This window comes from Magallana gigas, chromosome 1 (assembly GCF_963853765.1).
Source record: "Magallana gigas chromosome 1, xbMagGiga1.1, whole genome shotgun sequence".
Taxonomy (NCBI): Eukaryota; Metazoa; Mollusca; class Bivalvia; order Ostreida; family Ostreidae; genus Magallana; species Magallana gigas.
The window spans coordinates 15,752,705-15,767,546 of NC_088853.1; the positions used below are offsets into that span (position 1 = coordinate 15,752,705).

The following is a 14,842-nucleotide window of genomic DNA, read 5'->3' on the forward strand; positions in this document are numbered from 1 at the left end:
GTGACGTACCGATAAAAAATATCGTATTAGTCCCTTTAATGGCTTCAACTATTCTTATTTTACAGGTATGCTTATTTTTGTTATAAATAGTCAAGAGATGTGATACCTTATATTACAAAACGGATGTAATGCAGTTATATTTCATAATAGATGCAATGCAGTTATATTACATAATGGATGTAATGTAGTTTTACTACATAAGTTTGACTAACGTGTTTTACCTTGCTATATGATATAGAATCAAATGATTCTGCTATGTCGTCCGGTGTAGCTATTGGAGTCGAGACCGGATGTGACGTAGTAAGGGCGTCTTTTACCATTACAGGAAATACCTCTTTGGCAACAACAGATAAAGTAAACTAAAATAAAAACAAAAGTAAAATTAACAGATTCATATTTCATGTTTAATCAATTTTTCATTAGAACAATTAATTAATAAAGAGACGTCTGTCAACCTACTAGAATTATCACAATTGAAATCAGGGATTCATCCAAATTCGAAGTGAGCTAGGATTTTTTTTTTTTTTGGTTTCAATTACATTGAAACTTGTTTGTAAAAAGGCTTTATGGGGACTGGATGGTCAATTAACTATTAAATCTATCTTACAAAATTCTCTTTCTTAAGGCGATCAATACGGTCTAAAACTAACCAGTCCTTTCTAGAATACCTTAAAAGATAAGATAACACTTGGGTCCATTACCTTTTTATGGTAAAAAATTATATTTGTTAAATGATTTCTTCTCACACAAAAAATTCTGTGAAAATCAAATTAACTATGATACCAAAATATTGGTCTCATTGTTTCATATTTAAAAAATGTCTTAAAACATCAATACCTTGTTTTGAAAATTCCCCGTTAAGGCACTTTACATGTCGATAACGTGATGTAATGATTCCTTAAGTTTTTATACATCGATTTGTTTATTCCCATTGCTGTTTTGCAGACGAAATGAGAATTTTGTCAAAAATCTACATTTCTTAAGATAACAATCAAAATAAAAAGAAAATCAACAGTATAATCTTGATGGACAAAACTTTGCAAAAAAGTAACTAAGTGGGGCTGAATTGTCAGCATACTACCCATCAAGTTATCATATAACTTTCAATATGATATATTAAGTCATAAATGATCACAGGACAAAGCTCTGCCATTCCATGATCTGAATGTTAACTGAATGGTCAGGAAAAGTCACTGAATGGCAGAGTTATTCCATTCAGTCAAATTTCAGTTACCTTTCAATCACATTTCAGTTGACTGTACGGCACAGTCTCATCCTGTGTATATTTCTTTTAATTATGAACAATTTTAAATGCTAATATGTATATGATAACCCAACACTACTATAGTCACTGAATGACTTGACCAGGAACAGTGGCACCTTCTTCAGAAATACACAATTATGTTAAAACGCACCACATTCCATTCTGGATAAATTGCGTCCATAGCGAAATACATCAGCAAGCTGGCGAAGCCTTCATTGAGCCAGAGGTCATCCCACCACTCCATCGTAACCATGTTACCGAACCACTGGAAAATAGAATAACTTAAAAAAATAATAGCATAGTAACCATGTTAGCCAAATACTGAAAGAAAGTAGAATAACTGGAAATAATAGCATAGTAACCATGTTAGCAAAATACTGAAAGAAAGTAGAATAACTGTAAATAATAATGTCATAGTAACCATGTTACCGAACTACTTAAAAAGTAGAATAACTGGAAATAATAATGTCATAGTAACCATGTTACCGAACTACTTAAAAAGTAGAATAACTGGAAATAATAATGTCATAGTAACCATGTTACCGAACTACTTAAAAAGTAGAATAACTGGAAATAATAATGTCATAGAAACCGTTTTACCAAACCACTGAAAAAATAGAATGACTGGAAATACTAATGGCATTGTAACCATGTTACCAAACTACTTAAAAAGTAGAATTACTGGAAATGAAAATGATAATAATGTTAGCAAAGTACTGAAAAATAGAATAACTGGAAATAACAATGGCATAGTAACCATGTAACCAAACTACTAAAAAAAAGAGAATAACTGAAAAAAACAATGCCATAGTGACCATGTTACCTAACCAATGAAAAAATAGAATAACTGGGAAAAAAAGATGGCATAGTGAGCATGTTACATTCACTGAATAAAATAGAATAACTAAGATAATAACAGCATAGTAACCATGTTACCTAACCAATAAAAAAATAGAATAACTGAAAATAATAATGATATAGTATCCATATTACCAAACTACTGAAAAAAATAAAATAACTGGAAATGATAATGGCATAGTGATCATATTACCGAACTACTGCCAAAAATAGAATAATTGGAGATGGTAATGGCATAGTGACCATATTACCGAACTACTGACAATAATAGAATAACTGAAAATAATAATGGCATATCGACTGAAAAAATAGAAAAACTGGAAAAAATAATGGCATAGTGACCATTTCAACGAAACCACTGAATAAAAAAAGAATAACTGGAAATGATAATGGCATAGTGGCCATATTACTAAATTACTGAATACAACTAGAAAACTGGAAAAATAGTGAAGTATTGACTATATTACCCCATTACTGAAACAAAAAACAAAAACACAAAAAAGGTGCCAATGAAATGTAAGCAACGGATCAACCAATGGTTACACTCGTTTCTTACCGTATGGGCGACCTCGTGAGCTATAATCAACGTCACCATTAGCTTGTTCTCACTGGATGATACACCAGGTTCGTAAAGTAGCGCGGTCTCGCGATAGAGAACGAGACCCCAATTCTCCATGGCACCGCCACTGAAATCCGGGACCGCCACGTGATCTGCCCCACAAATAAAAAAAATAGTCTAAGATCTGGCGACCATTTGACTTATGTAGGCGTGGCTGGCAACACATTTCATACATATATGTGCCTCTCAGATGTACCTTTAAATATAATTTTTCTTTTTTAATTTTTTTTTTCATAATTCAGATGTTTTAACTTTAAAATCTGAATTGTTCGTATATTTTTACAGACTGTGGTTTTCGTTTTAAGGAAATTTTTAAAAAAAGGTCAAGGCCATCCATACCTCTTGAACAAGCTCACTTAGATTTAGTCTTACAACCCAAAATAGTCAGATTGGAAACAGAGACAAAAGTGAACTCGATTGAATGTTTATGGTTCAAAAGTCTGATATTAATGATCTTTAAATAAAAGTACATTGTATTTTGAAAAATCTTTGTTTTTCGTTTTGAATAACTTTAAATTTCAAGTATCTTTTTCTCCAATGCATGTACTCTTTAACCATTAAAAAGAATCGAAAACACTTACATTTTTGAAATATTGAAACCAGATTTTACTCTATAGATACATGTATATCTTGTTGGATTGAATTATAATAATAATATGTAGCCAAAATAAAATTAGTATGATGTGGATCTGGTAGCTACTAGTATTTCGTTGACCTCCACCACCCGCAAACCCAACTTAGATGGAGTAATGATATTAAATTACGTTTTCCAAACATCCTCTTATATTTGTTGCTTTAAAAAATATCCGTTTATAATGGCCGATGCCTCCGAGTATTAATGAACCAAAAGTATTTTTTTGCAAAGTTTTAAAATTGCAAATAAAGATTTCAATTACCCAACACCACATTATGAAATGCTGTCACGTTGTAATAGTTTATTTTTTTTAAGAGACTCGATGTCATTGTCATATTTAGGCTATTTTTACCTCCTTTAGACAAATAGCTCTGTATAGAGATATAGGGAAATTTTAAATTTATAAACCAATAATATTTAGATTTCTTCTTCCATAAATAATAATTTTTGGCCAAAAAAATATTATGCCTGAAAGTTAAAAGTAGATCTATTGGGTTATTAAATGGTTGACCACCAAGCTCCTTTAAAGCTGAAATTTTAGGAATTAGGAAGTTTTCCTTATTTAACATGGTACAAAATATTATAATTTCCAAAAGTTAAGTGCAGATTTTATTGTAAAGGTGTTGACTATCCATAAGTCTTTGCCCAACCCAATTTAAATAGAACTTCCATCCGCTCCATAGTTTTCGATTATTATCAGAACTTCCATCCGCTCCCCCGAGTTTTCGATTGAAATGAGAACTTCAATCCGCTCCCGGGTTTTCGATTAAAAATCCGGAGAGCGGATAAAATTTCTAATCTTAATTAGATTCCTCTTTAATCTCGCTTTTTTTTAAAAGACAACTCTTTAAAGAACAAAAGATTTAAAATGGTTAAAAGATAAAAACTTGCCCTGAAATTCGTTTTTACAAGTGGTTAAAATCAATCGCAACTTCTCGTGCATTTCCGACAGAGCACGGAAAAACACCTCGAACGTATTACTAAGGCGTCCATGACGACCCCCGTTTTACAAAACTTTATATAAGCTTATAGCTTTGTTATGTAAATTTCAATAAAAAGGTGTGTCCGATATGCAATGTCATCCCGTGCACGCACGGGTCAAAGTCTTGTTTTGTATCAAATTTTAATATCCAGTACTGTTAATACAACTGAGGTGTTTTTCCGAACTCTGTCGGAGAAGCTCGAGAAGTTGTGATTGGATTAAAATACCAAAAGTTGCAATTAATTCGCTTTTACCAGTCTTGTTGAGGACGTCTGTGATGTTGAAATATTCAGTGAAGAATTTGAAGCATTGGCTGATTATTCCTATTGCATACTCTGTCTGATTTATCTTATCCGGCTGAGACCAAACTCGAATCTGAAATAGATATGAATATATTATAATAAATTTCATATTCATGACTGAAATCTAGTTGAAGTCAAAATACATAAATAATATATTGTGTCAATCGGGTTTTTTTTTTGCCGGTGAGGTAAACAAACTGGTGCCATTACTTCGTCATTCTTTTCTGACTGTGGCCCACCTTCAAAAATATAGTTCACAAGGGTGGCAGTAAACTGTCGATAATAATTAAAATATTATTAGGTACATTGTCTTATACGGTCTAATATGGTTTGAACGGGGTCAGTAAGTTTCATTTGAAATGGAATTTACTGACCACGCATGAACCATATGAAGTCAACTACAATCCATGTAACGGTTACATCTTACCGACTGATATTGTGTATAAGGCCACACCGTCGGACATTCAGTGAAAAAGGGTACGAGCAGGCAAGCGATTAAAAAATTAAATTATTATAAATTTTTGTAGCCAAAATTATTAGGCGGTACATAAATAAATTTGAGCAGACTGTTACATTTCTTCTACGTGTTTCTGATTAAGAAATGAAAACTATAACAAAAAATGGGTAAACAAAAATATAGCGGAAATAGAACAGAAAACAGGGCAAAATTTCCTGGATGCGGAAAAATAAATTATAATTATATAATTTTTATAGTTTTAATAAATACGAGTGCGCGGGGTCCCACGGACAAGAAATTATATTGGTGTTGCCTAAATGGCAAATTTTATAATGAATACAAAAATGAAAATTCAATGATTTATAAAAATGTTCCAGGTTTTAAAAAGAGTACAAAACCCGATGTCATTATACTCTAAGAATGACTCCATAATGCAAGAGGGGAGATATATTTCGTACTGACTATCTATGGAATACATGTATATTATGGTCTTCATGTGATTCCTATTAGCAACTATTTTTTTCCATAGCAGCAGGAGGTAAGCAATATGCCATTGAATTTATATGACATTTCTTATTTTCATCATTTGTTTTATCTACGATATATATGTATACACATGCCCCACTTTAGCTAACGTCACATCTGTTCTAAATACGTCATTTAGTTATACACATAATTATAATGTTTTTAAAATCACGAGATATACTTTATGACTTACGTCATATCCGTTGTCAAGGACAACCTCTCTGTGAGCGAAGTCTGAAATAACAATAGCAAGGAGGTAGGTGGACATTTTGGGCGTGGTCTGAAACGTGGTCGTCTTCCATCCGTTCTCAATGCACTCCGACTTCCGGGGCGTATTGCTGATAGCTTCATACTCTAAAACAGAGGGAGGGACCAAAATGTTAGATCAACATAACAGTTTGCAAAATACTTCATACAGGTGAATATTCACCTCGCTTTTATTTTTGTTTGCTTATTTCCTAGTATTGTGAATCTGTGGTATATTTACAGTCTTTGATGGCCAGAAATACTAACGTTAACATTAATACACTTCTGGTAGCAGCCATTGTTTTCCTTATTTCGCGTACTTAATTCAACTTCGATCTGATGGTCCAATTTTTGTCACCGGGGTTAAGAAATTTGAATGTCTTTCCTTCTGGGTTGCTAATCTCTTTAAGTACAGATTAAATAAATGAGACAAATACTTAGTAATTGTGGAAGACTGCACACATCAAACCATATGGTAATTTCCCAGATAGATCTAATTTCTGCTTACAGATTCTGTCTTAATCCTCGGTAGTAATAAAGGGAAGCAAATATGTCCTCCACAGAATGTCGATCTGCAATTGCCAATGCCATACGATATCCCCCCGGTGCAGACAAAGCTTGGAATCTTAAGCTTCATATTTCATGGTGTCAAGTCAAGCGGTTTAAAAACGACCCAATTTTGCGACCTAATGACCTTCTGTCTGGTTCTACACTTTGATTGACCTAATTATTTAGAGATGATGGTCATCTTTTAAAAAACCCATCGTGTCGTGAAGATGAATGGGGCTTTGATTCGTTGATTTTAGTGATTTCTTCTTCAACACAATTTACAGTTATTTGAATATTAAATTTCAACTTTTACTTCTGTTATAATTATTAAGCATTGAAAAAGAAAGAGAAAAGTTGATTAGTATAACTTTAGATTCCAGCTTTTAAAAAAAAACGCAATGAAGATATTTTTAACATGAATGCTATTATTTTTACGGAAAATTGTAACGAATCAATAAATTTAAACGGTTGCTCTGCATAAAGTAAAACACGATTATAACGGAGAGCCAGGGACGGGCATTTTAGTTTTGTCGTAAGCGTTTTAATTTGTTATATGTACATGGATTCGTCAAGTTTACAGCATGTGATAAAGTCACGATTAATGAAAACCACTTTGCCGTAATCGTCGATTAATGATAAGCGTGTACGCTATAACCGTGGTCTACTGTACAAGCTTTTCCTTTCAAAAGGTTCAACCGGGCATTTGCGCGTGCATTTTAGTATCTGTTTAAATTAGATTTTTACGCCAAAAAAAATTAAAAACACGCAATAAAAACAGATACGGCTCCTATAAAATTTATAAAGAAAAGAGTGATCGAATCGATGAAATTTCACAAATGAATTTACTGGAAAAAAATGTGTAGTTTTTACAAGTATTTAGCGGATACTGTCTAATATACACGCGTATGGTTGGACCCAGTTTAGCCAAGCGCGCTGTCGCTGCCCTTATAGATTGACATTTGAACGCCGTAATTACGCGAGGCGAGCTAATTACTGGTCAATTCAGGAGACAAACTGTTATTTCCCAGCCTCCAATTAAAGGCCCATCAATTCGCGGTGTGTGAAGACAATGGAGAATCAATCTCCATCTCCAGTGTACAATGCCCTTCGCTGAATCGGTTGGGGATTTCACAGTGCAATTTCTTTATTTTTGTAAGACGATCTTCTCATAGGTTACATGCATATCAATAACGATAATAATTAATAATAATAACATAAGTACACATATTTTAGGTTTACTAAAAAAAAGTATATTAAATTATAGCAGTTACAGCATCATTCATAACGTATTAACATAAAAACTATATATATTATAGAATTTTTTGATATAATTGAGATCAAAGTTTAATTGCAATTTATAAATATTTCCCTTAAATCCGGGAAATACACCGTCAATGTCTTTTACAGTACGTATTTATGACAACCGTTCTGTTTTATAACATTGATAAATGTATCTATAAAGCACAGTGTATCTCTGTTTTAATTTAAACTACCCGGTAATTGAAAAATTCAATGCTTTAACCCAAATTATACCATAAAAAGACTTTATACTAAGTTTAGCAAATATCTAGGTTGATGGGAAGCAACTCCATTTTGTCTAAAAATGTTAACATTTGGTGATGTAAATGCATTCATCGTGGTTTTTTATTCGAGTTCTGTCGGAAAAGTTCGAAATGTTGCTCAATTGCGTACTAACTAAAGGTTTCAAAATGGAAGTGAAAGTCGTGTACATTTAAACTTATGTTTAAGTAGTCTCCCATATCCGGAAATCATTTGATTATATTAAGATTTTGCATTTATGTGTGTAGGTGGGGGGAGGGGTAGTCATGCGCGGATCTAGAGGGGGGGTCGGGGGGGTGGACCCCCCCCCCTGGAAAATGAAAATTTATTAAATTTACATAGTAAAATTATCGCGAAAATATGCCTCGGACCCCCCCTGGCAAACACAATTATCCTTCGGACCCCCCCCTGGAAAAATTTTCTGGATCCGCGCATGGGTAGTAATGCGTTTTCTTCCGTAACTTTTCAATATGGGTTAAATTTAGTATAAAATTATCAAGGTCTAACACCCCCCCCCCTCCCCGACCCCCTCCCTACTAAATTCGTGCGTGTGTGGCGAGTAAAGTTAAGTGCTTGAGATTAATTTACCCTCTTGGTAGGTGAGTGTCAACTGGAAGGCAGCTTTCATATTCGGTTCATCAAGACATGGGAATAACTTCCGGGCGTCTGTGGACTGTAGCTGTGTCGCCGCTAAACGTCTACAATGAAAATAAAACTTAATTCAAACAATTAGGATAAATAGTGTATAAAAGGTAATTTTCGCCCATGTTATTTTCGCCCTTTTTCTTTTGCAAACGGTTTCAACTTGTCTTGAATTCGCCCAGACAAAGTCGTCTCCAAAAAGAGATAATTTGAGACATGGGAATTCGTTCAGTCTTAATTTTGCCCGCTTACAACAAGGGCGAGGGGAAAAATAAAATGTGGGCGAATATTTCCCTTCTTACAGTATAAACAGATAATACACAATATATTATAGCAATACTGACTCTCTCCCAGTAGCGTGCTTTCATAATTCAAGCCTGTTTGCAGTAAACAGAATTTAATCTACCCATTTTTGAATGAAATCATAAGTTAATGCCCCGAATATTTGTAGTAAATGTAATGTAAATGTAATGTAAATGTAATGTAAACGTAATGTAAATGTTATTTAAATGTAATGTAAATGTAATGTAAATATAATGTAACGAGGTGAAATGAGTAAACTTGAATAAACTAGATTTTGATTGCAAGATCGATGTTGATGTACAGTTTTATTGGTGAATTATTTCATTATATTTGTATCCTTTTTAACGGATATTAAGTGTCGATGTTGTGCAGATATCTTAAATATTACAGTACAATCACGAACAAAAAAGCAAAACAAAGTTTATTTCTTCTGATTGTCTTTTAATCTTTTCTTCTATCTCTATATATGTGAATTTTAATTTTTTTATATAGATACTAAGAAATTTTTATTCAAAAAAACCACACGTCAAAATATTAAGATTCCCACCAGCCTATAAAACTCATCATTCATCAGACTCCACCTTCCAAATGAAAGCACCATCTTAAAAGATTGAAACCAAGATATGTCATTCAAGCTTTCTGCGCACTTATTTTTTGTATCCCTTTCACATCTCCTTTGATAAGAAACACTACGGTCATCGTTATTTCTTTTAGCAACAACAAGCTAAATTTACACCGCCAAACTGTCAGAAGTGAATTTTATTATCTCCCCTTGGGATATCGGATTTCCGCCATTTTATAACTGATGGTGACGGCTCGATACTTCTGATATACTGATTTCAGCAGGGTTTTCTTTTTTCTTCCCCGATTAAAAAAAGTACTCATCGTCTGTATAGGATGCATTCGATCTTATCTTTGCCATCACAACTTCTCACAACAAACAAATCTTGAACGTTCCAGTCGAGAAGGCAAAGAGGGTTCACTTTTTGTTACCATCGTCCAAATACACTGTGGTTGAAATAAAACGCAACCACAGTGTATGTCATAAATTTTAGTAATAAATTCATAAACTCATGAATTTATGAATTTTAGATGACACCAAGTACTTGATTTGCATTAATTTTCCCAAAATATTGAAGAAAAGGTTTTAAACTTTTTGTTTTTTAAAGAAATGTTCCTCATATTTATAAAATAGCACTTGCTTTAAGTTCAAACTCTTTTTGGTTTTTCTCTTTCATTTAACGCGCAATAAATCAATCTGTAACCCTAAAGTGCTAAATAAAAGATGCGCACTTAGTTGAGATGTATCTACTTTGGAATCAGCTGTTATTGCATAACAAACTGCATCTGTAATTGGGTCAAGTTTCGATAAAGCGCACAAACGTCAACGAAGCGTAGCGAAAGTCCATTAAGTTCCGTATTTTTTCGACAGTTTCCTGGCAAAAGACAAAATTGATTGCAGGGAATCCTAGCATCACATTGCAAAGTACCACGTGACCTTCAAACTGAAACGTTCTTTTTCTTCAATTCTAGCTTTTTTGTATATTATAAGCCGAGATGGTAATGTTCATTTTAGGGTTTTTTTTCTAATAAATGATATGTACGTATCAGAAACACTTAAACAAGTTCCATAGGGTCAGATATGCATATTGGTTCGATAGAATGAAATACAGTAAAACTCGGTTATAGCGAAGTCCTATGGACCAATGGATTTACTTCGTTATATCCGTAATTCATTATATTTGTAAAACGAATTCGTTATAATAACTATGGCGAATTCACTATATATATACATGGTTTCTTACACAAGACTACAATTGTTGCTAATTGAGGCTTAGCATAAAAAGACATTCTTTTGATACCTTTAATAATCGGATTGTGAATCGAAGAAGATGTAATGTTTTTTTGCAGTTTTAAAGTTCCTCCTTGTCTACTCACATAAAGAACCTGTGTTTTATATATGAAGTTTTTATTAATTGTTAGGATAAAAAGATGATGCGGATTATTTGGTTATATCGTTAGATTTAATTACACACACACACACTCTCTCTCTCTCTCTCTCTCTCTCTCTCTCTCTCTCTCTCTCTCTCTCTCTCTCTCTCTCTCTCTCTCTCTCTCTCTCTCATGAAAAAACCTTGCAATCTATCAATTATTTTTTATCAATTTTTTTCGCTTTTTAACAGCCAAAAAAAATTAAAAAATAAACTACACTTTCGTCAAACTAATACCGTATAAAGGATACGTTTTATGATTTAAAAAAAAGAACCAGGGGAGCATTAAAAAAAAGTAATTACACAATAGTTTATGTTACGATTCAAGAGAAAATGCGTTTGCAAAGATTACCTCAATTTAATATCTATCTCTCTCTCTCTCTCTCTCTCTCTCTCTCTCTCTCTCTCTCTCTCTCTCTCAATTAATTTTTATCATTTTTTTTTCGCTTTTAACAGCAAAAAATAAATAAATAAAATACACTTTCGTCAAACTAATACCGTATTAAGGATACGTTTCATGATGAAAAAAAAAACTAGGGGAACTTATAAAATAATTACACAATAGTTTATGTTACGATTCAAGAGAAAAAAGATTACTTCACCCATTAAACTTAAATGTCTTCAAAACTGCTGTAGATCTTACCTGTATTGAGATTGGTTTACTCAACTGTATTCAATAAACAAAAGGTCAAGCGGCCGATTAACGCAGATAATAATGGCAACTTTAGATATTTATTAAAGTTTCGTGTTTAATTTCATGATATACCAACGATCCGCGTGGCATGCATAACCAGCTGAAGGCAATTGTAATTATCATAGATGGTCAACAGATGTGTTAATAGCGTTACATCTGACATTTAATAAATAAAACCAGTTCAGAAAAACATATTTTTCCAAAGAAGGGGTTTACCCTACCTATTCACCCACTGCATTTGTCCTATTTTGGATCATATATAAGCAAAATGCCGCCCGGATCCTTTTGTCAATTACAGCAGGATACAATTGATGGCTTTATATTTACATGTAAATCAACCAGTTCAGAAAAACACATTTTTCCACTGAAGTTCTTTAGCCTACACAGACACCTGCTTCCTTTATGTGCTTTATCACTTGTTATTAAAATCTACTAAAAGGCTTCCTTTTTCAATTATAGAAAAATACAATGGATGGACTTATGAAATTTAAAGATTTCATTCTCTGTAAATTATTTCCTTTGGTCGCCATCTTCAGCTTGTTGGTCAAGGCAGTGAATTTGTTCTCTTTGATCAACCCATTTCAATCATGGCAGAAATATAGAAAAATCGGAACAACATCACAAATACACAGTAAAGGAAACCCTAACCAACGTAAATACTTTGTATGTCCGTTATAGCATACATTGCTATCTGCGTCAAAATACCAAGTATTGCAAGTTGAGAATTGTTCAATAATGAAGGAATCAAGGACGAAAGACCCAAAGTACGACCCACAGGGGAAATAACTGCTCAAATTGCTTTTCTGAAAGTTATCTATACATTCCAAAATGATGACAATGTTATAGACTTTGTGGTTAAACATATTCATTGATTGTGATATATTGTGTAGGATTGATTTGATACATGTATACATGTATAATCGTACAGTTGCTGAAAATTATATAAATGTAACTAATAAGGAATCATTTCATTATTTGAATATTATGAGGTGATCAAATACGTCGTGAGTGATCAAATCTATGATAAAGCCCCGGACTCGGGCTTTATTGAATTTTATAACCCTAACCGTAATTGATCACCTCATAATACTCAAAGAATATTTCTTTAGTCCTGAATAATATGCTGTTCTCTCTATGTATATTTTTGTTCATGACTGGTTTGTCTTTACAAAGGGCGGGGGGGGGGGGGGGCATAATTTGAACCTTCTTACCTGGTTTCCCCGCTAGGAGTCACGTATTTGCTGAGATAAATTCCCCTCAGATCCTCGTGTAAGTACCCGTAATATCCGACACTCACTCTGTACACGGTCCCTGCCGAGAGTTCCGAACGGAGCTCAATGACGAAAAACTGGTTTCTAACGTAACGGAATTGTGTGACGATTTCTAAGTCCTGCGAGGTAGCATTATTGACAACTCTTACAGAATTCTTTTCATAGTAAAGATGAGAAATGTGAAATATAATAAATCGTGAATTTTTGGTACAATTCAGATACATGTCTACGCTTCCCCGGTACGTTAATTTTTCTAGATCCACTTTTAAATAAATATCGTACAGAAGAGGCAAGAGGTCTCTCGAAAGTCGAATTATCTTCCATGGCTCGTATGCTGGGGCGACGACTTCCTCTTCCGGAACGACTTTGGTTTCTTCCTTTTCCTGTCTTACAGAGCCGTTCGCTAGGGTTGTATTTTCAACTTCTACTAGGTTCTCGGACCACGCCGTCACGGACGCCGTTTGGTTTTTGACGTAGTAATATTCTAGCGTCGCGTTGGCGTAAGGTTTGGGCGTCTCACAGCTGCACAATGCGTCAGGCATTGAAGTCCCATAGATGACGCGTTCTTTCTTCACGAACGCTACTAGAGCTACGGCCGTGCACAGAATAAACAAGTTTCCTAGAATCAGACAGGACACTTGGAAACGACTGAGATAACACCCTGTCCGTCTGTCTGTTGTGTACTCCACGAACAAATCCTTCTTTTCTCCTTGTCCAGTGTTTTCTTTTCCGCGAGATGTGGTCATTTCGCTTCCTCTTTTGTCCATACTTTAAAAATATCCGACTCTACTTTTGAGATTGTTCAGTATCCCAGAACACAGTTTAATGAAGAATAACTGATTCCATTATTCTCCTCAAAACCATTTTTCTCCTCAAAAGGCTGGATTTCATTGAATTCAATTAATATTAATTAAACAGAATCCATAAACACCGAGGCATGAATTTCTTCTCTCTGTAAAAATCATCTGCGATCTTCCGAATCCCTTGCCTGCATCCTAATTAATTATCCCAGCTGAGCTGCTAATTACCCAAAAAGATAGCGGTATCAAGTTGCGGTATTGTCAGTGAAAAGTAGGAACTGCTTCGTGGAAATGTCCGTGCAAAGATTTCGTTCGACCATATCTCTGTCAAGGCCCCCCTTCTGTGTTATAATTCACCAAGATCTTTGAAAAGCAAGAAATCAATGAGATATGCCAAGGCTTCGTATCTATAGAGCTTGTCAGACAATCCAAGGGCTGGCTACCCCGCGGTGCAGCAATAAAAGACCTATTGTAATCCGCGTGTAATGGCGATGAGCGAAAATATATGGACATCCGTTATACTGAAAGAATAATCGTCATCATCATTTTTTTTCCCGGGAAAGATTTTAGTGAAAACTTTTTCTCGATTCTGAATTGAAATTTAGCCAACAGAACTGAAATAAAATCTAAGGGGAAAAACGAGAACGAGCAGGCAAAAACTTAGAAAATGTGGGCCGTGCGTTAAAGAAAAAATGAAATGAGGGAAAGACAGACAGCAAAAGTAATTCAATCTGTAAGAATCAGCTCCCCGCGATTTTTAGCGGATTAATGTGAAATCTCGCCATCGACGTCACTTTGAGTAACAGTGCTGGATGGAGATCTCGCGATAAGACGCGTTAGCTACCGGTATCAGTCTACCTCGGGTTTACGTACATATGCACCTCGGTAATTGGCGCATTTTGTTTTAATTAGAGAAAAAAAAATCTCGATCTCTTGACCCCATTTCTTTATCTTAAAATTTAACCTTTTTTCACTTATCAGAAAAATGTTTCCCATTCATAATGTCCTATAAAAGTATGTGTTATCTCTCTCTCATTATTTTTTTTATATATTTCAAAATTTTACAAAAGATATGAACAACGTATACCCTTTGTTTGTATTTTTAATGTAGGAGATTACGATGTTGCCAAAGAATACTATGTACC

General features: G+C 34.1%; 1 protein-coding gene across 1 annotated transcript in view; it reads right to left on the reverse strand.

Moving 5' to 3' along the window:
- Nucleotides 1-14,190, reverse strand: part of LOC105331333 (glutamyl aminopeptidase) — a 40,889-nt gene extending 26,699 nt beyond the window's left edge. Inside the window, exons 1-7 of the mRNA XM_011433471.4 lie at nucleotides 12,838-14,190; nucleotides 8,585-8,694; nucleotides 5,835-5,995; nucleotides 4,612-4,732; nucleotides 2,679-2,833; nucleotides 1,416-1,529; nucleotides 222-359 (exon numbers count right to left, since the gene is read on the reverse strand). Coding sequence (XP_011431773.3) covers nucleotides 222-359; nucleotides 1,416-1,529; nucleotides 2,679-2,833; nucleotides 4,612-4,732; nucleotides 5,835-5,995; nucleotides 8,585-8,694; nucleotides 12,838-13,664 — 1,626 coding nt within the window. The 5' untranslated portion in view covers nucleotides 13,665-14,190. The remainder of the gene's footprint in view (nucleotides 1-221; nucleotides 360-1,415; nucleotides 1,530-2,678; nucleotides 2,834-4,611; nucleotides 4,733-5,834; nucleotides 5,996-8,584; nucleotides 8,695-12,837) is intronic.
- Nucleotides 14,191-14,842: the final 652 nt, after the last annotated feature.